At 32.7% G+C, this 27,303-nt stretch overlaps 2 protein-coding genes across 7 annotated transcripts in view; one reads left to right on the top strand and one right to left on the bottom strand.

Moving 5' to 3' along the window:
- LOC123717763 (ecdysone-induced protein 74EF) overlaps positions 1 to 27,303 on the bottom strand; it is a 135,087-nt gene that overhangs the window by 84,565 nt on the left and 23,219 nt on the right. For 4 of the 6 annotated variants that reach the window (XM_045674284.1, XM_045673968.1, XM_045674372.1 and 1 more), the window contains exons 2-3: positions 25,085 to 25,159; positions 13,053 to 13,111 (exon numbers count right to left, since the gene is read on the bottom strand). The gene's annotated coding sequence lies outside the window, so the exon portion shown is untranslated. The remainder of the gene's footprint in view (positions 1 to 13,052; positions 13,112 to 25,084; positions 25,160 to 27,303) is intronic. The other 2 variants (XM_045674047.1, XM_045674195.1) reach the window with 2 other exon arrangements.
- Positions 32 to 26,709, top strand: LOC123718067 (U7 snRNA-associated Sm-like protein LSm11). Its single transcript, XM_045674486.1, has 4 exons — positions 32 to 396; positions 6,941 to 7,056; positions 26,173 to 26,320; positions 26,430 to 26,709. Exons 1-4 carry the CDS (start codon positions 117 to 119, stop codon positions 26,585 to 26,587), a joined length of 702 nt encoding a protein of 233 aa, XP_045530442.1. The 5' UTR covers positions 32 to 116; the 3' UTR covers positions 26,588 to 26,709.

The raw sequence follows: 27,303 nt of genomic DNA, 5'->3' as shown, positions 1-27,303 counted from the left end.
GGGAATATGGTAATTGTAAATTGTCAACGTCGCTTCCATATGATACTTGTAAATAGAATTTACAATCGGTATAGTGTTGTTTGTTATCGTTTTCTTTATTAAATAAGAAATGAAACATGTCAGGGTCGTCTTCAGATTCAGAAATTAGTGCCTGTAGTTCAAAATTTGACCCCGTTAAAGCACTCTATTCTGACAAACTAAAGTTACCGGCTGCCGGTGCACCATTGTACGAAAACATTCAGCAGTTCGAAGCTGCCCTTAAGACACAAAAAGATATTATTCCAGTAGGTCATGGACATCTTGTAAAATTGAGGGAAGAAGAGAAACATAGAAAGAAATTAGAAGAAAAACAACTATTAGAAGAAAAGAATAAACAGCGTTTTGCAAAATATGAAGGTAGGAAGTTTGAGGTTATGTTTTTGTTATGATTGAAAAACTTATCGTTATTTTGTAACATATTGCTATAAAAATAACTTGCACGGGTGAATATACTTGTAAACTTTGAATGAATAGTAAAAGATTATTCTACTTTTGATATCTACATACAAAAAGATATTTATTATGCTTAAGAAGTTTCTTAATTTTTTTGTACTCATGATAACATCCATATTATTAAACAAGTTGTTAATTTGATTAATTTAATTTGGTCAAAGCTTATAAGCAATATCTATAAAGCAATCCAAATGTTGGAAGTCTCTTATTTAATTTCATATGTATTTATTTAGGTTGATTTTATATTGCATCAAAGATGAATTGTTGATCAGGAAAACTTAAAATTTAAAGATTGAATTAAATAAAAAAATATTTTATAAATACACATTGAGATTGTGGTTTATGTTAGTATTACTAAGAAACAATATATACTTATTTTTTTACTTATATTATGACATTTTGTTTCAATATGTCAAGTGAAGCATAGTAACAATTTCCTTGTATACTAAAACTTGGCTATTAAAAAGAATAGAGAAGAGTTTCTTGTCAGTTCTCTCCTGCGCTATATTTTTTGAATTTCAAACTTGTAGTAACATAAATTTAGATTAACCATTTTTTTGTAGATGGTTATCATAGGTAACTAATATGATTAAATAGTTTTTCAAAAGTGAAGGAATAATCGCAATAATGTATGAGCAAAGTAAAACTTAAATACACACAGCAGAATAAGGTTATAATTTCTGTCTGATGAGAAATAAACTATGGTGTTTATTCATTTGGATTATTACTCACATGGTTACATTTAGTTTGATTTTATGTTACATTGTCATTAAAGTGTATTATTAAATAGATGATTTGATATAAAATGGAATTAGTTTTCTTGTAGGATGAAAGGTATGAATTATAATGAGGTAGAATATAATTTTTTAATCACTCACTGGATATATGGTGTATGTGTACGATATATGTACATACAAATTCTCTTACAAGAAAAAATTAATGCCTTGTTCGCAGAGGGCGAGTTGTTACAGTTGATAGGAAACAGTTAGACTAATTAGAATACCGTATGTTTGTTGCCCACGTGGACTAGTGTCATGACATGACCAGTGAACTTTGTAGCAAACGACATGACGTCATAATCGTATACCTTATAGTTAGCTTATGACCGTAAGTATATGTGTGGTTTATATGTTGAGTTTAACTATTGTTAGTAGTATAAAGTTGTTTAATATCTAAAAATAATTAAATATTATTATTGTTGGTAAAATAATTAATCTTTTTTTAACGATTGAATGCTTTTGTTCGCATATTATTTTGATTATTTACTGTTTTTAACAAAAAAACTCTTAACAATGTTGGTAATATGATTTTTTAACCTATAGTTTACTTTCAAATGTAATCACACTATATAGTCGTAAAATAGTCGTATTAATTGTCTATACACTTAGAGCGGACATGCGATCGCGTGTCAATTCGGATTATTTTCCCGCAAAATTGACAAAAATAGCGCGAAAGTGAGAGGTTTTAATAGGGCTGTCCATCAAAGTTACTGATGTGAATAAATGCGATTAAATATAAGTTATTTACTTGTGACATCTGCTACTATTTACACGGAAAATACCCATCGATACATTTGTAGTATAGAAATGTCCAGCATAATATAGAACTTTTTCATGAATTATGCAGGCTTTATGAAGACGACTTAAAATCATTTTTATATTTTGTGTTGTAACCTCCTTGGGATTGTAAATAACTTGTTTTTTGCCTTTTATAGTGCTGACAACCCTAGTTAACGAAACGTGCAGCTGGCAACTATTCCTTAGTATTTGTGCAATACAGACCTAATTCCAACTAGTTTAAACTTAAGATACTATCATTGTTTAATTAGTGACGTTGCGTTTGTCTACTATCCTACAGATAATATATCTTTACTTCTAAATTATGTTTAACGGCTTCAAAGGCATGTAATGAATTGGCATTGGCATGTATTGTTAATCTATTAAACGTATTGACATAAAGTCGCCATAAAGCCAGTAAATAATATGGATGTATGTACTTGTCTAATCCTAATACTGCCTTGTAGTTTGTTTTTAATCGAAATGTATTAAATATATTTTTAAGAATATTATTAACACGTACATAAACGTAAGGTTTTGTATGTATTAATACTATCTACACTTTTAATATTATGGGAAAAATATGGCCTATGTTACTCAAGGATAATTTAGAAATTATTTAAAAATCTGTCCCGTAGTTTTTAAGTTTGTTGATTACAAACATACAAATCTTTATCTTTTTTAAATAGATTTTAAACATCGCGATATATACTATCGTTTTTTTTAACAAATATAACGAAGCACATTAAAACGCATTATATCTTTTCTATATTGCTTCATAGTAATTGCAACTTAATAATTATATATGAGTAGCAATTACTAGATAAAAAATGTTGTAAGCACAATGTTATTTAACAAAAATTCACGATCATCAATCTAACTTTCATTATCAATCCTCGAGGCTCACATCACAACATCGTCAAGGTAATATATTAAATTGCACCTAGGGCTGTGTATTAACATTTTAATTATATGTCAGGAAATAGCTATTCTTGCTGGAAAAGGAGAAATTCACATTTTGGTACTAAAAACAAACATTTCCAAATATATTTATTACTGAAGTTTCTAAAGTATTTACAATATTCTTAACCTACATAATAATAATATAAAAAGGGATAAATAGAAAACTTTGGTCCCTATGACAGTGTACCTTTTATCTCGTTGTACTGCGATACTGATTCGTTCAGCGAGAAAAGCACCAGCAAAGCAGTGGGGTAACCGGCACTATCTACCAGGTATTAAAACTGTGTTTAAAATTATTGCCTGTGCTCCTTAACCCCGCAGCCCAAGAGCCTCTACTCAAAAGGAAACAAAATCAAATTTGGACGAAAGTTTTTATTTAAAAGTCCAAATATCAGGACATTATTCCAAAAACATTCTTGAATATATTCTCAAGATTTTTATACCTGTATTGAGTTCTATAGTTTTAACTTGAATCCTAGGTTAGAATTCAAAAAAGGCAGAGTCAAAGAACTAATCTTCGATCGATTCGGATACTGTATCAGCGTGACAGCTCGATTTCAAACAAATTTAGTCCAACTCATACAAACTGATACTAAATAGTTTTTTATCTAAACTATAAAGAAATGGTCAATATCGAATTGTATTTAAATGTCTTAGTATAGAGATCTGACAGCCCTACTACGATCATAGTTGGTTCGCTTGACTTTCGCGTGCACACATTGCATAACCGCTTTCCAGTCGAGTGGGACGCATGCTGCCTTGCACCCTGGAGCATCGGTCGTTGACACTAGCTCATGTGCTCTACATAGAAAACATGCCTCGTAGTAGCATCTAGGATGTGTTAAATTAGGTCTCGGTAATATTTTTTCATAGGATTAGGAAGTACAGAATTTAATATATGTAAAATAATTAAACTGTAAAAATTACAGTTGTTACTTGTGAGTGATAAATTCGTATTTCTAAACGAAATTCAATTATCAAGAGAGATTATGTTTTCAAGTAAAGTGCTTTACAATATCAAAATTTTTAAAATGTATTTGTAAAACAATAGGAACGCAAATGATTTTTATAAACATTGCGATACAAAACATTGATTTTTTTTTAATTTAACACATCAGTAGCTAAATTTATTACTAATAATCATGTCGTAAATATTAGACGCAACGAAATATTTATTATGTTTTCCTACTTTCATTCAACGTGATTTAACACATCTATGCATATTGATTGGTTATATATGAGAAAAATAAGCATTAATATGTGCAATTTTAATAAATTTACGTAATTATTCAAATAGTCGAACGTTAAAATTTAATTTATTACATATCTGTGAGTCAAAGATCGTAAAATTCATAACTCTTCGACCGGAATACAAAATCGAGATCGCGTCCGAGTCGTTCCATTTACCAAAACATAGCAAGTGTCAAAAAAAGTGAATCGGCACGTGTTACGTACGCGTAATAGGTACGAAACGGAACGCAACCGGAAGTGATGCAACGAGCGCGTTTCGGCGCGCATCTGTGTAAACATGGCGCGCTTTTCTGAATGGCGTGATGGCTTCCCGCGCTCGGCGGGCGACGACCCCGCGCGCGGTCACCGCCCGGGGATAGTCGAGTGAAAGTAATTCGCGAACACCGCATGCTAGTCATGCCGCCCTGGTACCTAGTCGCGAGAGTTGCATAGATTTATCGACGTAAGACTGCACACACCTAGATTACGCTTGAGTTAACGCGTCTATTTAATATTTACTTGTACGGGGTCACGTGCAGTGCTTTGACCTTGTTGAACGCAAAAATTTGGCAGTTGCTTGTAAACCAACAAATAAATCATATTTTTAGAACCACGTTATTTCGTATTGTGGGATGTGGTTCGTGAGTTAAACATGCCTAGAAAAGTAGAAAACATGACGGTGACTAGAATGAGTAATAAAAAATTTCCGGGCATTATTTTAGTTTTTGCTCGTGGATTAATGAACTTAAGATAAACGTGTTATTATGTACACGTAGGTCTGGTTAGTTACGATATTGCTATTTTAATTAAGATAGACTTTAACGAGTGCAGTAACTACTTAATAGCGTAATATAATAATTATTGTAAACACGTTGCACATTATACTATCCATAAAAAGCGAGGTATTAATAGAAATAAACAATTTTCATTATAAATTGTTTGCTTTGAAAAAAAACTGATAGCAATCTCCGCAAAATCAATTTCATTCGTAGCTCATAAATTTATGATTTTAAGATCCGACTTGTTAACAAAAAAGTTTAGGAACTAACTATTGTCAACGAACCCCTTGTTTTAAGATAACACAAATGCATTCTAAATAATTATATCATTTGTTTCTGTGCGACTCCGTAAGTGTACACCGAGCCTAAAGAACGTACATTGCTCCCGAACAATAAACTTCACCTGTGAAAATACGCAATGAAAAACGCTACTGCGTCATGAATTGCTTAAAGAAGCAATGACTAATGTCTTATATTGTTATTAAGGCGTGTTAGTGTTAGTTATTTCGTAAAACTTCTTGTCTACGTGGCTATTGCAAATTTAAATATTGTTTTTAATAAATTAATTACAATAAATACCAATAGCGTATACGTAAACAGACAAATAAATATTAAATTTTATTTATAAATACATAGTATGATTACATAAGCTGCATGAAGAGTTACATAATAGAACCTCCCACAGAGAAAACCAAATGTCAAAGAAACTTTCACAGGACCTTTCCAATGCTAATATTCAATATATTTGACTTTTATCATGGTTGATGTATTTTGCCATGTTGCGCATTGTTCATTGTTATACATACTGTAAAGAATAATTCGGTCGGAAATTAGGAATTGCCTATGAATTTAAATAAGTATTAGTGAGGTTAGTTATTTCTAAGTTAGTATTATATAGCAGCGCTTTAATGTGTATTTATTAAACTTGCTAACTTTCTTGTTTTGCTGTGGAATATGATTATTTGCTTTACTTCAATAAAAGGTAATTATAAGTTGGAACTGTATGTGGTATTGGATATTATGAATGTGTTATATTTAGGCTTCCAAACGTGTGCAAAATTCTATAATTGTTTGTCCCAAATTTCTCGAAATCTAGAAGTGTGAAATTCAATTAGATCAGGTAAATAATTTAGCAAGATTTTATATAACATTTGGTTATCTGCACTCATCATTTTTCTTTTTAAGGTTTTTCTGTAGCTATCGTTGCCTGGAAGAGACTGAAAAATAAAAAATAAATTTCAAGTAAGGAATTGGTCTAGGACCAAAGAGTATGTTTATTACTAGATGAATAAATATTAATTCCTGGATGCGACATAATATAATTTATATAATACATTTAATTAATCTGTATTATAAAATCAATTATGATATATATAAGATATGTAAAGAAATAATAAAAAGTAATCCTACCGCTAACATAAATTAATATAGCAAAAACAATAACTAACCTTAAAATGTAATAACTAAAATATATTATTAAAATGAGTCCCTTTAGGCAAGGTTCCTAAGATATTGGCAGCGTTCCCCCTTTGAATAGCTAGACTAATGCTTTGTCCGAGATAGCTGCCAGTTTTACAGTCTCCTCTGATGTCGACTAAGTTTTTAGCTATTTATTTAAAAAGCCTTATAGCGCTAGGACCCCACAGACCAAAGGTCTCGACACCGAATTGCACAAAATTATACATATTCGGAGCCTATAGACCCCTAGTATTTGCATACTTTAGCTTTTTCAGCCGCTTCACAAGCCGCACCAGCTTTGTATAAGGTATCTGACAGTTGACAGACATTTGAAGATTTTAATAACTTTTATTTATTTTACCCATAAGCGAATGTATTATGTTAGAATAAATTAAAAATATATCATGGTTTATACTGTCTAATTACTTACTTGACTTTGTTTTTAAAATGTTGTCTTTACAGCTCTGTTGCCGACGAAAAAAGAAAAGAAAATAAGGAATGTGCTCACGCGTATAGAATATATACAAGGACCTCTCGCAGCGTTAAAAGCCTGTGTAGAGCAGCGGGTGAGGGTTAAGGTTAGTACTATTTTTTATTTCCAAAGATATGTCAAGAAACACAACTTTATACCAAAGAGGTTTTAAGAAGAGAATTGCCAGCCATTTCGCTAAGCAAATAGAAATAGCTATTAAATGTCTATCTATGCTTATCACTATTCTGTAATTTTAAGTTTTAAAAATATGCTCTGCCAAACAGAACAAATGCGAATATTTTTTAAACATTGCACCTGTCGACAACAGATGTAAAATATAGAATTATTTTTACTATGTTGGTTGAGAATATTGTAAATACATTATTGCCTACCTATTATTTAATAAAAAGTTTTATGTTTTATCAAATTCAATTCAAATAATTTACCGCAATAATTATATTCTTAGTTACATACATATCTCGTGCTTTACCTAGATAGTACATTACCCAGACCAAATATTCTTCTGTATGTTCTGTATCTGTTATAATTATTCCATATAAGTCATCATCTTGCTTAGTAAATAAAACAGAAGGAAAACTTTGGCAGTGAGGAAGTTATACTAGGTCACATTAAACGACTTCCACAAATTCATAGGGTCTACTGTGCATCTATTTCTGTAGCATCACTTCCGCGTTGGACGACGGCCAGTGCAACACAAAGGATCCATATTTAAAATTATGACAGCCTAAACGAGCAATAATGTCTTTTAAGGGTGGTTAATTCGTGAGTTAATGCGTCATTTCGCACACATAAATAAAATCTTACATTTCGATATTTTTATATACATATTTTCCATTGTATTTTTGTTTCCAGCGGTAACGACATGTGTTTTTAATTGGACCGTATTCTGTGAATAATACTTCCAATCTACATTTCCTGCATATTTTTTAAATAAAAATAATTAATCAATGGCGCTACAACCTTTTTAGGTCTGGGCCTCAGATTTCTGTATCTGTTTCATGATCATTTGTCAATCTAATAGGCAAGTAAGTGATCAGCCTCCTGTGTCTGACACACGTTGCCTACTTTTTCGGGTCTAAGCCGATTTCCTCACGATGTTTTTTCCTTCATCGTTCGAGTGAATGTTACTTTTTAAATTTTTTATATGACATTATAAATCTATTAATCAACTATTTATTTAAAATTAATGTTATTATATAGAATTAATATGTTTTTATAAGCAATTGACTTTGTAAATCTGTAACGATTTCTTTAAAAATATATCATTAATAAATGCTAATTTTAAATATTATTTTTAAAGTGAAGTAACAAACATAAAATTGTTCATTATAATAGTTTGGGATATAAGATTCAAGTGTCCCCTTCGCTCTCAACAGGTATCGCGACTTCACTATTATATCTGAAGTCATAATATTTAAAGTAACTCTATATCGGTGTTAGTCGAGGCGATCGGGTTGAGTCATAGAAAGTGGTTATAGGAAGAGCCTTGCCAATGCGCCTGCGTCATTACCACTCTATTCATGGAAATGCACTTTAATCTTGCGCAGATAAATGTTTTCATGACCTTACTATATACGCGCATAAATTAAAAGAAACTAAATGCTATAATTAATTATTTTAATGATTGCCTTTATAAATATTAAGATTTCATTCATTTAAGTGTACTTGCATCTCCTGACAATTCTATGTTTACTGTTTAATTAAGGTTGCCTGGATGAGATCGTGGCGACAAGGCCGCTCGTGCAACATGTTTGTTTTAAGTTCATTGTTAGTATTATTTAATTCTTGTGCAAAAAAGTTTAGTTACATAAATTAGTTAAATACAAATATTTAATCGCTGCACTACAATACTAAGCTTTATGAAGTATGTGTTGTAAGTACTAATTTTCTATTTATATGTAATTGTAGAAAAGAGCGTACCAATTCTTAAAAGCCCGTCAACGCACTTGCGAGCCTTTTGTCATCTGAGTGTTCATGTACGATGTCACTTGTTATATATAAAAAAATATCCGGTTTCACTCAAAAGGGTCTATGACATGAAGAACAGCGACTTCAGATCGGTGTATTTTGTTAAAAAAGTTACTAATTATTCACAAAGTGTATACTTTGGGACAGCTTTTCTTATTGGTGAGTTGGTGAGTTCACCAACGAACTTGTTTATACTGCGTATTCGAATATTTTATTAATTTTGACCTTGCTGCTATTTTATAATATTTTATTTTGTAAGTAATTGTTATTTGTTTTTTAAGTACCATCTTCACCTTGAATACTAATTGTATGATTACTTCAATGACTACGTTAGGAAACACATTGATAACTATTGTTATATACAATTTTATTTTTAAAGAAGCATTAACCTTATATAAAATATACGTACTAGGTTCTATAATAGTTATTTTAAGGATCCATTTCCAGGATTCCATTCAAGAAAGTGGTGCTGCATATATCCATTGACTTTACAATACTAATATAACTTAAAAATATTAACTTTTTCTAAGGCTTAAATGTCGTTTAAATTATGTATATTAAAACGTAAGGACATATTAATAGAGTTGTAAACGAGTTGTTAGATAGTCGTCAACATGTCGTACATTGTTAGTAATTAAAGATAATTAGAAATGAAATTGGGCTATTGTTATGAATGTTAACAATTTTTTTTTTTTTTTTTTTTATAAAATAGGGGGCAAACGGGCAGGAGGCTCACCTCAATTGTCTACCGATGAAAGTCTGTCCGATACAGAGAGAAAGGGCTACAATCAATGTGTTTAATTCAACCTGAAACCTGTTTCCACAGTATATTGGGTATAGTGAGCGAACTAGCGCAAATTCTATGATTAAAGACGAGATAAATATAAGAAATGAGTTATAATTTATTAATATGGCGCTTATGAAAGCTTTTTAATGTTTTTATTATTATTCAGTCTTTATTGCTGGCACCCAGTATAATATAACACAATTACACACACTATTTAAGTTACATAATAATACATAAATCTAATACATAAATAAAACTTAATCCTATCTCTCATCATGTGGCCGGTCCAGCGCCATTTCAATTGCCTTATTTTCTTTATAATTTCCTCTACTTTGGTCGTTGATCTTATCTCTTCTGCTCTTTTTCGATGTCTCAGTGTTACCATGCTTCTTTCCATTCCTCCAAGACCTTCCTTCATAGGATCGTTGCGCGTTTTAGTTAATTAAAAAAATTTAATTTGAATAGTTATCCGAATGATTTCAACAAAAATTTTAAAAACACGCCATACAAATCTCCTTAAAGGCACTGTGAGTGTAATAGTTTTTTATTTCCTATATGGCTGCTATACATTACATTTCGTTCAAAAACATTTTCACAACTAAAATGGATTGTTCTATGGGTTGTCGTTCAGTAGAAATCGTAAATCGTACTCCATTAGGCCGTATCCTACACCTCTGTTCTCGGACGTCCATTGTGATTTACGCCCGCGATATATGCCACTCACTAACTTTATCGGCCTATAGTTATTTTAAGCTAAGCAAGCAAGTTTCCTTCGGAATAACTTAATTTTGTTAGTACCAAATACAATCACATTGTCGCTGACTTATAAAAAATCGCAAAAGTATTCATGATTCATTACTCATAAAATGAAACATTGTAATTACGCTATTTTAACTAAGTACTCTTCTGTTTCTGGCAAATTGTGTTTGCCCTGTATTAAAAAGAAACCTAGTACTTTAGTTAAAACTGTGCAATTAGACTGAGTTTGTTAAAAATTATTGTAATTTTTATTATAAATTTTGATATTTAAGTTAAACTACTAGGCTAGAGCCTTTCTGGAGTGTTTTGTTTAGTTACAAAAGAATACGAGTTTGATTATCAACATATTTTAATTAAACCACATTTTTCGTGTTTAAACTGCGTAAGCTAAAGACGGAAGAGTGCCAAGATAATTAATATCCAAATATATTTAAACGTGACAAATAGCAGACCCTTAATGTTATATTCAGTGTTGGTCCGATGAAGGCCGCCTGTCGCAGACGCCGTGTGTTACGCAGCATGCGTGTTGCGCGTGAGTACGGTCAGCAGAATTTGATAATATGTATGTGATATTAAGCACTCATTTAAACTGAGAGCCCACAACTTTCTTAGTTTTGACTGACGACCTACCTTGTTAAATTAAAAAAAAATTATATATATATAAATATAAAATATGTTATACCTTATCTGATGAGATATTTAATGTAGGCTTAAGCGCTATAGGGGGCAGACAAGGGCAGTCATCGCAGCCCATGGACACCCATTTTAGTGGGTATCTTGACGGCCAAAACTGTCTATAGCTAATCATTAAAAATAAATCCAAATAATTTCGATGCTGACTTTACCGGGACCTTGCTATGATCTCAGTTATCTCACGGTCATTTTCCCGCGTGTATGTGTGAGTATTTACATGTGTGCGTAAGGGCCGTAGGACGAATGGTACACGACACTTCCTATTGCTCTTAATCCTATTATCAGTTTTGGTCTTTGGACCAGCTCACCTTGGCGCCCAATAGGTTTTCTATTAGCGTAACCCTGATAGGTTGTCTATTGATTTGTTGGTCACGATATGAATGTTCTGTATAATTATTGTTTAAACACTAGAGTGACGATATATCTCCGGCCACGGGGAACAAAGTCGTAAAGCAATTATGACTGTTTTAGTGTTTTCTAATTTTTGACATCCTTGGGTGATATACTATAACAGTATTTTTGCAACACATTTTACCATAAAAAACAGGGTGTCTTTATTCTATGGAAATTATTTTATGCACAATGGTAGTACGAGTTATACTTGTTCACCAAATAAGTCCCCTGCAATAGATTGTAACAACCATAAAGATAGTTTTAGTTAATATTGTAATTCTACAAAATAATCATAATAGTTAATGGGACAGTTTCAAAACTAATAAAGAGTGGTTATTATTTCTAAACATTCGTCACAATGTGTCGTCGTATTGCGCGGTTACTATGTCGTAATTATGTATTAACAGTTAAACAATCGTAAACGCATTTGCTCTTCAGTCTAATTAGATGAATTACTGTAATATACATTTTCGTTATGTTTTTACTATTTTCACTAAATACATACCAATAATCGTCGAATAGGGAAAAAATAAGCATTCATTTGATATATATAACTGTATATGTAATGTACTTAGTATCCTAGTACTAATAGCATTACCTTCTTTATTTTTCCAAAAAAAATAGATTTTTCTTTTGCGATTTAGTTTTCCACGGGAAATGACTGGGGACTAAGCGGTATATGACTGAATACAGGGCCTAAATAGTTACCAGTTATACCGATAAGCAGGCCTTTTTGTTACTAAAATATACTTTATAATTTAAAACACATATATTTTTTGTGATTCTATGAATATTTGTTATTTAATACAACATAATTTTGTAAGCCTTAATTTTCTGAAGTAAAACTTTTCAATTGTTTTAATGCCTGAACAAAGCCCCTTAAGTGGAAGTGGAATAGAAGTGGATAGTTAAATTAATTGACGCTCATACAAAGAGGAAATCTTTGATTATTTGTTTGAATTGACTCCAAGACTACTGAACCGATTTCGAGAACTTTCGCTCACATAGAACATTTTTATAAATATAAATCTTCCGTGTGTGTGTTTGTAATTAAACTTCACAAATATATACGGTTGGACCGATTCTGATGAACTTTTTTGGGTGTGATCACGAGAATGGTTTATTTTTTTATCGGTCTGTCGTGGGACAGCCTGCTAGTATAAAATATTTTAATCATTATTAACTTTCTTTGTTTCCCGGTTAGCGAAGCGAGGCATGCGACCTTGGCCAATATTTGGTCCTCGTGTATCTATTTAACGAGTCGCGACACTTGTTTTTTACCCCAGTGTTTTTGTAGTTCCAAACAAGGCCGCCTACATTCGTTTTTAAAACCTGGACTAGTCATAAGGCTTCTTTTTTAATATTGCCATGGAAACTTTTTGTCCGTTGTACGTGATAGTTAATTTTGGATTCGTCGTTAAAGTTATAATTGTAGTTGAAATTTATCAGCTAAATGTTTTAAAACAAGTGTGGGTACTTACAGCTCAATAAAAGCTCTCCAACGTTCATTCAGGCAGGATTAATTCATTCCCGCCATCTCCTAGAATAAAGCAAAGATTATAAATATATTTAAAATATTTTGATATAGATTAAGTAGGTACTAGTTATTTTAAGAACAGGAGCTAATTATTTATAATTACCATTAAATTCGTTTGTGTTAGCACTTGAGAGTTCAAATAAAAAATAGATACCGGTTAGTTTTGTCAAATTCTCTACAAGGCTTCTCGATAAATAGTTACAATAATCGTTTATAGTACTTTGTATGATGCATACGGCCTCGCGGGTAAACAAACGCTAGATAGCGTTAGACAAAGACGAGGCGAGGTCATGAGCGTAGCCTTGTGCGAGTGCGCGCGCGCACGCTTCCGCCTCTCGGCGCACGCCACAAACCATTCGCTGTTTTGTTGTCGACGCAGATGGTCGTGTTTTAAAAACCTCTTTATTCTGTTTGTAATATACCGCACACTTAATTGATTAAATAAGCCGCGTACCATGTACATAACTTTACTATATAGCAAATTAGCTCTGTATTTTACTTTAGCTTGCTTATATGTATTTTTATTTAAACTATAATAGGGACTCCTGCCTTGAATACGCACTTACATGTACTAATTAACAATGATATTCATAAGGAATAGCGTGTTCGAAGTTAGAATATAATCGAATAGTTATTAACAACGTACTAAATAGCCTTGAGATATAATTGTTTACAACACGTATTGTGGGTAGACTAAAATTTGTTTACAGTTAATGTATGCAAAGTAATGCGGGTGATGAGTAACTATCGGGGATATTTAAATAATTATCATTTACACACATTGTTACTTAAATAGGATATTTTAGTTTTTAAATTCCACATTTCATGTTCTAGTTAAAAAAAATAGTTAATACGAAAGCTCCTATAAGATCCAAATGTAAATTGGAAAAATAAACATTTTCTTGTTTATTATAATTTTACGTCTATTTTGGGTTTCCGATATATCAAAAAAAAATTAATGTATGTAAACATAAATTCAGCATGACCTTTCAATACATTAATACGAGATCATTCGGTGACGGAAATCTTAACCTATTCTCCAAAGAAGGCAATGTGCGATATAAAGCCGATCGTAAACTCTTCAATGCATGTAAATGTCAGATTGTAATGCTATTCCGACCTCGCTTTCGAACTACGGATATGAACAAAAGAATTGTAAGCTTGTAGACACAGCAAAGTTGCGTACCTGGGCCATGTGTTGCGCTATGACCGCTACCACCTCTACCAAAAAATCCTCGGTAACCAGCGTGTTGGTAGAAAGAAAAATCATGGCTTTGCAACGTTAGGGAGTGGACAGATATTGCGACTGTGGAAGATCTGCATCTGACATAGAACTAGTCACGCTTCACGAGACTGACGGCCAACCTCCAGTAAGGCAGAGGCACCAAAAGAAGATACAGCTTAACAGAGACACAGATAACCAATAGTTAAAAAATGTGTATGATACATGTAAAAGGAATAGTCGTAAGAAACAAAACGGTACTTTAATACCGTGTTACCATAGTTACTGAAATCTACAACTGAGACTTGACCTCTGAGAATTATTAAATTCGAATCTTCTTTCGAAAGTTACAAGTGCTTCTTTTAGTTTGAGATCTAAAGCTTTTTAACAATAGACTAAACTTAATAATCGTTTCTTTACAACTAAAGTATGCTTTTATAGTATTAAATTACAAAACAACGTGTGTGGCTTCATATAAAAGTGATTGCTAATAAATTGTATATGATATTATTACGCAAAGCTAATAATTGTTGCAGTCCGTGTTGCATGACAGCGGTGGCCTCGTCATCTCTTCCTGCTAAGTTTTCGTAAAAATCTTAATTGATTTATCGTTTCTTTTGTTTTTTTCCTTTAATCGTTATTATTAACAACAAATATAGGTATAATAGAATATCACAAATAATATGAAGAATCTTGCTGGTTCACTGGCGCGTTGTAAGATATCCCATACAAATATCGAACGCGTTAGCGTATAATACGTTTAAATGTATTTTTTTTATATAGGGCAAACGGTTAGGAGGCTTATCTGATGTTAAGTAATACAGACTCCCATGGACATTCACATTGCCAAAAGGATTGCAAGTGCGTTGCCGGCCTTTTAAGAATCGGTACACTCTATTTTGAAAAACCCTAAGTCCTAAATTTCTTAGAGCTATGTACGTTGATCAGAATTTGTTGTGCCAACTTATTTTTATATGATAATGCAAATGACCTCCCAATTAAATCGTGATAAATGTAATAAATGTTTATTCGTAATTTACCACGTTTTAAGTAACGCTTGTTAAAAATAAGAAAATCCTACAAAAATCACTTCTGGTCGTGCTTATAGCAAGGACAATAGGAAATACAGTTAATTGGGTGCCTATGTTAAAATTAATAATAGAATAATTACTGGAACTGATGTTAAATGGTTTTGGCGTCACGTTTTTAACGCGTATGTGGGTGTCCAAATTGGCTTATATTGATGGCTTATAACTTATGTGTGCCCACATTACTTATAATACAAGGCAATGCATTTAAATATTAGGAATCAATTTATATAAAAGTTTTAATTTGTCTTATGTATCTTTTCAAGAAAACGTCTTTTAATAGTATTTATTCATACAATACATAGTTATTAACAAGGAAGGTTCCTACTTCCTTTTTCTTAAGAGATTTTTAATTTATCAAAATTGGTAGTCGGCTTAGCAGGTCGTTTTACCAGGCACATAGATAGCGCCATCTATTAAGTTTCAGTAAAACAAATTGACATTCCACCATGCATGTCATGGAATCTTGGAGGCCTATGAGCATAGCGATCGATTTGTCAACTAGTTTTATCGTGACCATCAAAATTATGCCCAATGTCAGATAAGATCACGGTAATAATTCTAGCTGGCCTCACGCGCTGATATAAAGCGACATTGACCTTTACCCACTGACTTAGGTCCGAGGCCTTGTCTAGATTAGTTTTTGGGCTGTTTCTTATCAGTTTTTATCTGTCAATAAAGGGCTCAACCTTGGTGTGAGGTCGTCCGAACGATTCCGGCTCGTTTTCGGGACGATATGCACCATTGAAGTTTCCGTATTTTCCTTCCTGATTTCATTGCACAATGGAAAACAATTTAATTCGAAGGTTGTATGCATTTAATTGTATAATTACGTCAAGAGAATTATCAATATTGAGACAAAAATGCTAAGTAATCAGGAAATCATTTGAGATGACCGACGTCAATGATTGATTTAGGTACATCAATTTCTGCATTTTGTTTCGAGATTTTTAATATTGAAAGCTTTTCATAACAAGCCGGTCATTTCAATAATTAATATATAATAATAAACCAACGGCGCCACAACCTTATATGGATCTTGGCCTTATAATGCATTCGTGTCTTTGATAATGTCTTATAGACAAGTAGGTGATCGGCCTATGTGCCTTAGGCATCGTAATTTTTTTGCGTTTAAGACTTGCCGGTTTTCTCCCGATGTTTATCTTCACTGGAGAAGTAAGTTAAGAAGCGCACCAAGAAAAATCCTTTGGTTCGCTCCCGTAACTTGAACATTCGACCTCGGGGTTGAAAATCGCACGCCCAACACACTTCTGTTCTCTTTTTCAAGATGCGTACTATAATATATATACCGAAAGAATTACGTAAAATTATTTAATTCAATAAATATTAATAGAAATTTACCATATGAACTAAATTTAATACAAGTTTAAAAAAAAACACGTGAATGCCTAATTATTCAGTTAGTATAAATAATCTTGAACTGGTGGTACTCCACGGTGTACTTAATCGTGTCTGAAATCCTATAACCCCCCCAATAGGACACGGAGCTTCATTTCTGTAAGTAGATTCCTTCTTATCAAACATTCTATCATCATATAATAAATAGAACTTAGGACTATACGATACCTCCGTATCTTATACGTAGAACATATTTCCACTGTTATGCATATAAATGTCTCAAAAGAAATGGAAAGTTGTGTTACAACATTTGCGACAATGAGCTTGCGTAAATCTAGATTCTAGGCTTTTAATATACTGTTTAATGCAATACTGGTTGCGAATAAGGTTTTGGTAAGCTTTTACAGTTTCGATACGATTTACTCGGCAAAGCTCTTTCGCCTTTACATAGTAAAAGTTGTAGCCGGAGTAAATGTCAATGTATAGAGTGTAATTTATTTTATTATCATGTTATGGGCCGGCCTACTTAACGTATAAATCAGTATTTTAGCCATCGCAACCTATCTCTGGCTACTAGCGTCCAATTTCGAACACTTCATCGTATAGCCAGAAGTTTTTAGGAAACGCCAACTCACTATAACTCTGAACCCAATTTGATGGTAGAACGTTTGCTTTTAGCATCAGATTGGGCAATAAAGACTTAGGGCTCTTTCAGCTGCCATTCGAGGCACACTTTCCAATTAGAGGAAACTTTTGCATTTTATAAATGAAACGAGATTGGTGTCGTCAAGATATAAAGTTCTTTATTGAAAATACGCAAAACATCGTTGTCGCAAACAGGACCATAAATTCTATGCATGTCATTTTACATTAATTTTTGTTTAATTAAATACATGAGAAAACTAGCGTTTGGCTACTAATTACTGTGCAAAAGTTGTTTAATTACGATCATTTGAAACATAACCGGCTACTTAAATTAAAGAACTTTAATATAAATTAGGCAATCGAGACAAATAATGAAACACAAAGAGCCAACACAAGGACTGCTGCCTAAAAACGATTTAATCTGTGAACTGACCGTGAATGTTAAAAACAAAAGTGACCGAGAAAAAAAATGGCAAGTGCCCATGACCGTGGTAAGCCGAAACCGAGAGTATCTGGAGCTCTTGCGTAATTCACTTTCACATGACTCGGCAGACATTACTTTCCATATTTGATTGCATATTGTAAAAGTCCGTTTGGATATTTTATGTATATGCTGGTGTTTCATTTCACCTAGCCATTCCTCGCGCGACTTTGGATGGTAAAGCGGAGCAGAACTAAGCGATATGTAGTTTTATAAGAAAGAAACATTGCGCACACGCTGGATATTAAAAATGACACATACAATTAATATGCACAACAATGTAGTGTACAAAATAAAACCATTTTTATTACATTATCATCTTCACAGAAAATACATTTGTGTTTCGAGGTTCCAACACACGATCTCAGAGTTGTAAAGCGAACGCTACACAGACTAGTAAATTATTCATATATGTATATTTAATGCACAGATGTTGACAGATATATATATTTTTGTTCGTCGCTGTAAACTGTTCTTTTTCATTATAACGTAGGGGAATTACTGTGGGTGGATCCTGAGATGAAATCCATTAGCATTCAAGGTAATTCGAATAATTCGACGAATTAAATATGTCGCATATATATTGATCTGTGTGCAGTTTCCTGTTCTGTCAACTGTTCGGACCTCGGACCTCGGACCGATTCGTCTTGTCCCGTGATTTGCAATGGGCAATATCAATTGTATTCGGAGATTGTTCTACATCTAACATAAGGTTTAGTTTAATACTTAATATAATTAGAGAGCGTTCAAGTATTACGTCACGCAATTTTTGGAGATTCTTGACCCCCCCCCCCCATGAAACGCGCCGCAACGTTTCTGTTTCCAATAGTAAAACGTTTCGTGACCAACTCCAGTGACTCTTTAAACCTAAAAATTTACCATTATGTGGTGTAAAGTACTGGAAAGTATAAAATAATATTAACAATAACGCGTAATTCAATCCCCGCCCCGCATCGTAACGTTTTACAAAAGGAACCCCAAAAATGCGTTACGTAATACCTGAACGCTCCCTTATCGATTAGTTTACTAAAAAAAACATTAATATTTTGATCCTAAAATTGACGTGGGTCGGGTACAAAAACTAATCACCTACTTGCCTATCAGAAACATCATTAATATGATATCCAGAAGCCTTCATTGGACGAATTCATTAAAAACTACTGAGAATGTAAAAGAGATGGCGCGTTTCGTTTGATTGTGATTGGTCAACAAGATCTCTAAACACGAGAGACTCAACATAATTACAGTAAAGTTCTCGAGTTTCGTTTTTCTCACCCCCCCGTTTTGAAAGTAATTTGGTCTCTGCTCGAATAATTTTGAAAACGTTTATAAGCTTTCTAGTTTGTTTGTTAATATACTTGTAAATTAGAAGTTCGTAGTCATGTAATTAAATAGTAATCACCTACCGCTGTTTCCGCGTACCACGCGTCACCATTCACTTTCACTTGTCGTGTGGAATTGTCCAGGTTAATCTAAAATCTATTATAAGATCATGGACTAAGGTGCTATTTCGTTTACATTGATTTGTTTTGTTGATATGTGGTCGTAATATGGAATTCGACAAGTTTTTAGACAGGTACAAATTTGACCTTGGTACAGTACCATCGTTTGCTTTCTATTACGGTCATTTGATTCTGGTGTCTATTTCTGTTCAAGGTTACTTTTTTAGTGTTTTACTAATGTATAGTTGACCGAAATGTCCGTTTACATTACATCGCGATTATTAAAACCAACGTAAGATTGGACTTTGAAACATAGCAGCATACAAAGATCAAGACACAGAAATAAATAATTATTACAAGAATTCTAACTAAGCAACAATTACATTGTATTTAAATCTTCCAATTGATGCGATCTTAGGAATTCGTTTAGGATCTCCGGCATTAAGTTGTGGAATAGGGTGTCCGACTTCATACGATTGGCTACCTCCATAACATCTTTTAAAACTCTTCTGCATAAACATTTCTTAAGGATATCCTATCTTGTTATTCTTGTACATATTTCCTTTTCTTTTGTATTGCATCGCAACTCATGAATCCGCGAGTTTATCTTTTTACTACTAGGGTTGCCTGGAAGGGATCGCGTGTTAGCGATAAGGCCGCACGTTCTATCCCTTATAATTTGTATGTATTGTATAAATTATTTTATATAAATGTAACGAAGTGGCAATGAAAGAAATAAAAGCAATAAACTGTGTTACTTTATATGTTCTTCCTATAAAAGTATTTAATTATAGTTTAAAAAATAAAACTAAACACATTTTTTTTGTGTTTTTGTCAGAAAATATATTTGGGAACCCAAAAAAAGTTTGAGTTCCTAATAATGTCAGAATCCCTATTTTATTATCTTTGCAAAAAATTTGTACTTGTTAAATCTCAGAAGAAATTGTATTCTCTAAAACTTCGTTTTATTACAACATCCACTTTAACAATACTTGATAGACAAAAATTATTTTCTACAAAGGTCCATTAGCAAGTTAAACATATAAATTAAAGTTCAATTTCATCGTGTCATTACATGGTATCATAGTAAATGCAAAACATTTTCTGAACGGTCGAATCACGTTTTGCATATTTTGCGGACTTTCTCTTGGCACTTGCACTCGTAACGAACGGATTTACGATAAAGCTAAGGAATTAATGTGTTGCAATTTTTATTGTGATGACTATTTGCGCTAAATGACTATGGTTAAACAAGCCCATTGAAATGTAGGAAAATGGGTGAATACGAAAACAACGTATGATTAGCTCGCATTTAATCAAATTGAAACTGAAACAAATATTTTGCTTATTCCGAAAAACGTTTTATTGTAGTACTTGTCGAATTTTATCTTCAGATAAATATGAGTAATCAGGCACAGAAGGCTGAGCAGGGATCATGAAACAGATACAGAAATCTGAGGCCCAGACCTAAAAAGGTTGTAGCCCCATTGTTTTTTTTTAATGTGAGTAATATTTAATTCATAAAATGTTGCATAGAGCATAAAGAAAAAAGTTTTAATGAGCGCATACAGGCAAAATATACCTACACGAAGTCATTTACCCTAAGTTATTAAACGAAATTAAAACAATAATTTCCAAGTGGCTTTGTGCACTAAAATACGAAGAAAATGCATTTAGTCTCTTATACTAGCAGTCTCCACCTCCCATTCATTCCTTTCGCAAACATGATTCACTTATGGTGTGTATAAAAGTATACCTGTATAAGACTAACGATTGTTAAGTTACAATTTCATTCGATCGATAATAGCCTTTGTTAAATTATATGAAATAGTGTTCTTTAAGTTCCATAATATGTGTACTTTTAACCCAACCCAAGCCCAGCAATTTCTATTTTTCATTTATTGTAGTCTCAAATCTTAGAATAGTCCAATAACAAAGTTGTACACATTTTCCTGACTTGTCTATTTATATGTTTTAACCTTGAACATATTCCTCGTAGTCGATGAAGGGAATTTCAACAAAAATAACGCGTGATTAATTACATTTTAAACATCCAAATGACTCAATATTATATATAGATTATTGTAATAAATAGTTTCAAGCCATTACCTTGTGTGCTATTCATGGCTGACCACTAACCTTCGACACTCATGAAATGAGCACTTTTTCCTTACCTCCTACGATTGTTATGCGTATCCATATGTGTGGAGTAATTAAGTGTTACCATAATTGAGCTGGATTTCGTTATTACTCGGGTTCATAATTTGAATATATTGGAGAGACCACGGGTTCCAAACCTGAGGTGGAAGACTCAACTTTTGTATATACTGCGCGCAGACTCCAACTTGGTTAGCGAATACATATAATATACATAGAATTTCTATCGAGATAGACCTATTTGTTTGTACTCTGGTTGAGTTCACAGGAGTTGCTTGCTATATTATTAGTTATAAGATCTAGGTGGGTATATATGTCGCAGTAAAGTAGTTAAATCAGAGAGTTAATTGAATCTCTAGACAGTTAATTAAAAATCGATATTCAATGAAGTCGCATTCTAGCATTTTGATTTAAATAAAGCAGCGTCGAAAACGTTTAACTATCTGTCTGACCGAAAGCCAGCGTGTTGATAAAAAATGTAAAACAAGACTCCGCCATGATTATTTCATTTGTTATTGTTATTTCGGTGTGATCGTGAAGAACTGAGAGCTTGGAAATTCCGTGTTTTGCTTTATTGTCAATTGGTTAGGTTAGGTTAGTCTTGTTGCCTAGGAACGTTTAGGAAACTCATTAAACGTTTCGTTCACTCACTTGTCTGACGGAACTTTAGCGACTTGATTGAACATAGATTTTTAATTAACTGTCTAAAGATTCAATTAACTCTCTGATTTAACTACTTTACTGCGACATATATTAATATATTTTTTTAATTTTAGGATTATCGGTGTAGGTATTATTGTGTAGTTCTGTCGCATTTGTAATAACTGTTAAGATATGTATAGATAGAATAATTATGTGCAAATAAATAAATAAAACTACTTTTGCTCCTTCCCAGTTTCAAGTTCATGAAGTCTACCTAGTCGAGACTAGGTACACTAGGACTAGTTCATTACATTGCCTGATTCTTCAGAAATAGGCATTTATTTATTTTCAGCATACATAAGCCAAATTTAACTAAAACTAACTTAGTTTCGTAGGATAAGAATAGGATTTCTTTTATTCGAATTCCTAATATTACATACCTGTTCTGTAAGTTAACACGGGAATTTAGAGCGAGCCATTTTTTATATGTTCTTGTAAAAGCTGTTTTTAAAAACCTTGTATAATTGTATCATTTTCAAGAGTGTTTTGTTTCTATTAACTTTGAACTTGTCTGTCATATGAAGGTTCTCACGTCGGGCATTGGTCTGCTTTATTATTCTTCCCAATCGAAAATAGATCTGAATCTATACAATTGGCTCATAACACCAAGGCGAAGGATGTTGGGCGCGATCCAGTTATCCACGTTACGCAAAATTATATAATGTGGGAATATATAAAAACGTATAAAAATATATTTAAAATACTAATGTTGATACACAATATGTATTATAACTACCTATTGAAGATGTAATTTCATTAAAAATCCTTTTTTTACATATAAAATTTCATGCTAAGTTTCTATCTCTTATAATGGGCCTGTGTGTTGATGAATCAATTAGAAAAAAGTTCATATTATAGATTTTGTCATAATTTGCTTGTGAAAGGCTTTGGACTATATTGATTTCTCCTTGTGTATTTATGGTGACTTAAAAAAAATAACAATAACGGCCTGAAACTTAAAATAAATAAGAGATTCCAATACATTTTATCATTGGTCATTGGTTCTTAGACTGAAAATTTGAGACATTTTTACTTTGATCAAATTATATATGTCAATTGGATGACACAAATAAAACCAGAAACTCTCAGTGTGTCAAGTGGTTCGCAATTACGATTACAAAATGTAATCTAGAGTGGATGCGCTAATCGATGCTGACCTTTGCAGATAAAACTGTCCTCTAATACAATAACAGAATAACATAGATAATGTTTCCTCGTGGTAACTAGGAATTTATAGATTCTCTCCATTTTATTATAACAAATATACTTCTTTTGTTATCGCGATAAAATGACATTGGTAATGCCATAGATTTTGATAAACGCTACGGAATAAGTTCCTATGTACCTTTAAGGCCGTTTTGATTAAATTATATTATATTATCTTCCGTGGCCGTAGATAAATAAATATGGATAACGACTTATTTTCTAGTATGACTGTATATTAAATAGATATTCATTATTTAATTTCATTTAGATTATTACCTTATATGATTGTAGCCAGTCTGGAAATAAACATTACACTTCATTCCCATTGTCCCGTGGGCCTGCAGGAAGATTGAGTGCAATTTTGCAATCACACGAGGCTCAGATGATCTCAATTGTAAGCACCAGGTGAAGGGACGTCGCCCACGGCAGACAATCAAGGTCATTTTTATAAACTAGATCATGTCTTAAATTATGCCGGTATGTTGAAGGAAATTCCATCGAGAATCTTCCGCTTAAAGTATAAAACGTTTCTATTTAAATGTTCCTACGGTATAAAACTTTGTCAAACAAAATACCAGTGTCTCATTTATATTCGAATCAAGTACGTAAAAAAATTGTAGTAATTTTTTTATAAATGTTTGTCTCAACTTTGAATTGTAACATATCAGCTCAGCTGAATATGCACTTTCAACCGATACTTGTTAAAACAAGACAGTCAACTTCTTGAAAATGTTAGTAGCTCTAAAATAAATGAACCAGCGTTCATTCGTCACTTTTATCTTACATTAGGTCAGACGTGTGACGCGTTGTGACGTCAGCCTGTAGAGCAGTGCCCTCGACTCCGACCTTGCGAGAACAACTTTTCACCCGGAAGACTGAGCCATTTTTATCACCTCGTATTCGCCGCCCTACCAGGCCTCTGTGGTCTACCTTTAATACTTTTTATAACATAATACGTATTCTGTTTAATTTTCAATATATACATTATTTACTTGAAAGTTAATATATATATTGTTGTGCCTAGTGAGGTATCAAAACCTGTACTAAAACTTTTCCACAACAATTACTAATCGAAAAAAACTTAAACTATATTTTTTAATATTGATATTATTATTACTGAGTTTGTTTTTGCGACTACTAAAGACTATAAATTCGCAGTATCTGTATAAAGTCAAATTATTTTATGTTTAAATATTGAGTACATATTTTGACCTAACATTAATATATAATTTATTAGTGTCATTTGCATAACCAAATCCGAGATAACACTACTTGTAAACAAATTCGCTGACTGTCAAAACTTCCGGGTTTATTATCTACCGTCATATCACTATGCTCTATAATCTATGGGAGAACTGATCTTCCTCAACTCTAGCGGTTTAACGTTGTGGAAAAATATAAAACACCGATTAAGACCTTGAAATTAATTGACTTTGTGTGAAGGTCTTTCGATATATTCATATGCCGATTATAGGTCAGTTTTTACAAACGAATGTCCTTGATGTGTAAATTCGTTTTTCGTACACCTGGCGGCTAACACGTGCGCTTTTGTGTATACATTTTGTTAAACATATTAGGTACTGGTGTACGGAGAAACTTAAAGAACGAATACAACAGCGAAATTCCATACAATTATTATTAAGGCTCTTTTAAAAAATATTAGAAGATACTCACCCACAGGTTACAAGATTGTAGCTTAATGGAAGTGTTGGTTACAGTTGAACACATTTGGTGTGAAGGTGACCTCGCCTGAAACAAACAAAATTATTAATTAGATATATTAACGAAAAGTCAGCAAAACTTGTCATATTTTTTTACTTTATTTTATAAATTAATTTATTCAAGACGCTGATGAAGCATAAAGTGTCGCAATGGTTAACACAAGATAGTACAAATTATATTATAAATAATTTAAACACAGTATACATAGGATTGCCTACAAGTAAACCTTAGCATAATTAAAGAATTTATGGTGGGAGAAATGAGGTTAATACTGGCCGCGTCCAGTGTTCACCGCTTATGTCGAGTGTGGAACCACTTGACATGAAGTGCATCTAAATGATTATCTTTATTCATGATAGCAATTGATTTAGGGTTATTTAAAGCGAATGATTAGTCTTTGTGTAAATACTTGGTAAAATTTATGAGGCATTGAATTTAGTTAATGGCAGGAATTCTCTATTTTATTAAGATCGTAGTTCTGGGACTGAACTGAAGAGTTGTAGTAGCTAGCTTTACAATACCTTGAAGTTGAAATAATGAACGCACAGCAGTGTTTACGTGTATTCTATTTGATGTACCTAGATGAGTCCTATTTCTTCCCACGAAGTTATTGCGTAATTTACTTCTAATAAGCGATTTACAGGATATTATTTAATTTATAATTTTGCAATAGAAATTACAGTTAGGGCAAGCTTTTAAAAGAGTGAGAGAATGTGACTCTCATTCCTGGTATCGCAGGTTTTATTCCCGGCTGTGCACCAATGGATTTTCTATTTATGTGCGCGTGTTAGATTCGCTAGAACAGGAAAGAAAAACATCGTGAGGAAACCGGCTTGCCTTACACCCAAAAAGTCGACGGCGTGTCAGGAGGCTGATCACTTTTCTATTACTTTACCAATGATCATGAAACAGAAACATAAATTTGAGGCCCAGAACCAAAAAGGTTGTAGCGCCACTAATTAATTTAATTATTTATTATAATTGATTCACGAAAATGCGAAAGCAATATTAAAAAATAGGTCTTATTGTCTTTGCTTCAGATAATAACTAGAAATGACACTGGGATTAGAGGTTATCTCCAAGCAAACGTTATTGCGTTTGACAAGCAATGGAACCTAGCACTGACGGATGTCCTTGAGGTGTGGAAGAGGAAGGGACCCAGGAAGAGGAAAGTACCACCTGGACTCGGTAAGGCATTTTAACACTATTGAAAAGCCTAACTTAGATATCGATATTTGTTAAGACAGACACGCACCACGAACAAATGCCCGGTTAAAGTAAGAATTTTGTTTCGAAGGAACACCCGTTGGAAACGGCACGGCTGCGGCTGTGTCCCCGATCCCCGTGGTAACGGAAAAACCATTGGGAGGTGGTATTTGGGAATGTTCTAGGCATATTCCACAATTAATGGTGCGTGGGGAACATATCGTAATAATTAACATTGTTGAGAGATAACCAATCTATGTTTAAATAGTAATTTTGTGTTACGATTATCAAACTTTGATAACATAAAGTTAGTTAGGTTATGACTAAAGTGAAATAAATTTGTTAATACATATACTTGTTATTTTAGATTTAACCAGTTCTCTTGGATAACGTAATAAAAAATAATAAACGAGCTTAGTTACAGCTAACTGGCTTTTTATTTATAATACATCTTATTATTCTATTTTTTCAGTAACCATTGTTACAATACCTATTTGACAAGATTTGAAAAACCATTTCAAATTTATTAGTGGCCCATTATCTTATACATATTGTTATTTTTCTGTAAAGTATTGACTTAAAATTCAAATTTCCCGCCCGCGCTTATTACGCCTAAACGCTTCTCTAGCCAATATTTCGTCGCTCCAGCCCCTATGACGTACTATGCATATTAAGTAGATTTCACGTGTTTATTATCATAATTAAATTGCACTGTTCATTATTTCGTACAAAAACAGTCTTATAAAATTAACTCTAAGACAGTTTAAAGATTAGACCGACGAAGATCGATTTAACTAATCTGTGACCTTTTTGTGTCACGATATCTAAAGACGTATTTAATACAAGAAACTTTAAGAAACTAAAAACTCTTTCAAGAAACTTTTTCGTACTGTCAAATACCCTATTTTTATAACATTGGAGCAGATCTGAATATCAAATAGGTAATGAGGACATACGACTAGACA

Source organism: Pieris brassicae, chromosome 1 (genome assembly GCF_905147105.1).
Source record: "Pieris brassicae chromosome 1, ilPieBrab1.1, whole genome shotgun sequence".
NCBI classification, from domain to species: Eukaryota; Metazoa; Arthropoda; class Insecta; order Lepidoptera; family Pieridae; genus Pieris; species Pieris brassicae.
Note: the sequence above shows the minus strand (reverse complement) of the source record. Positions and strands in the feature narration are given on the sequence as shown.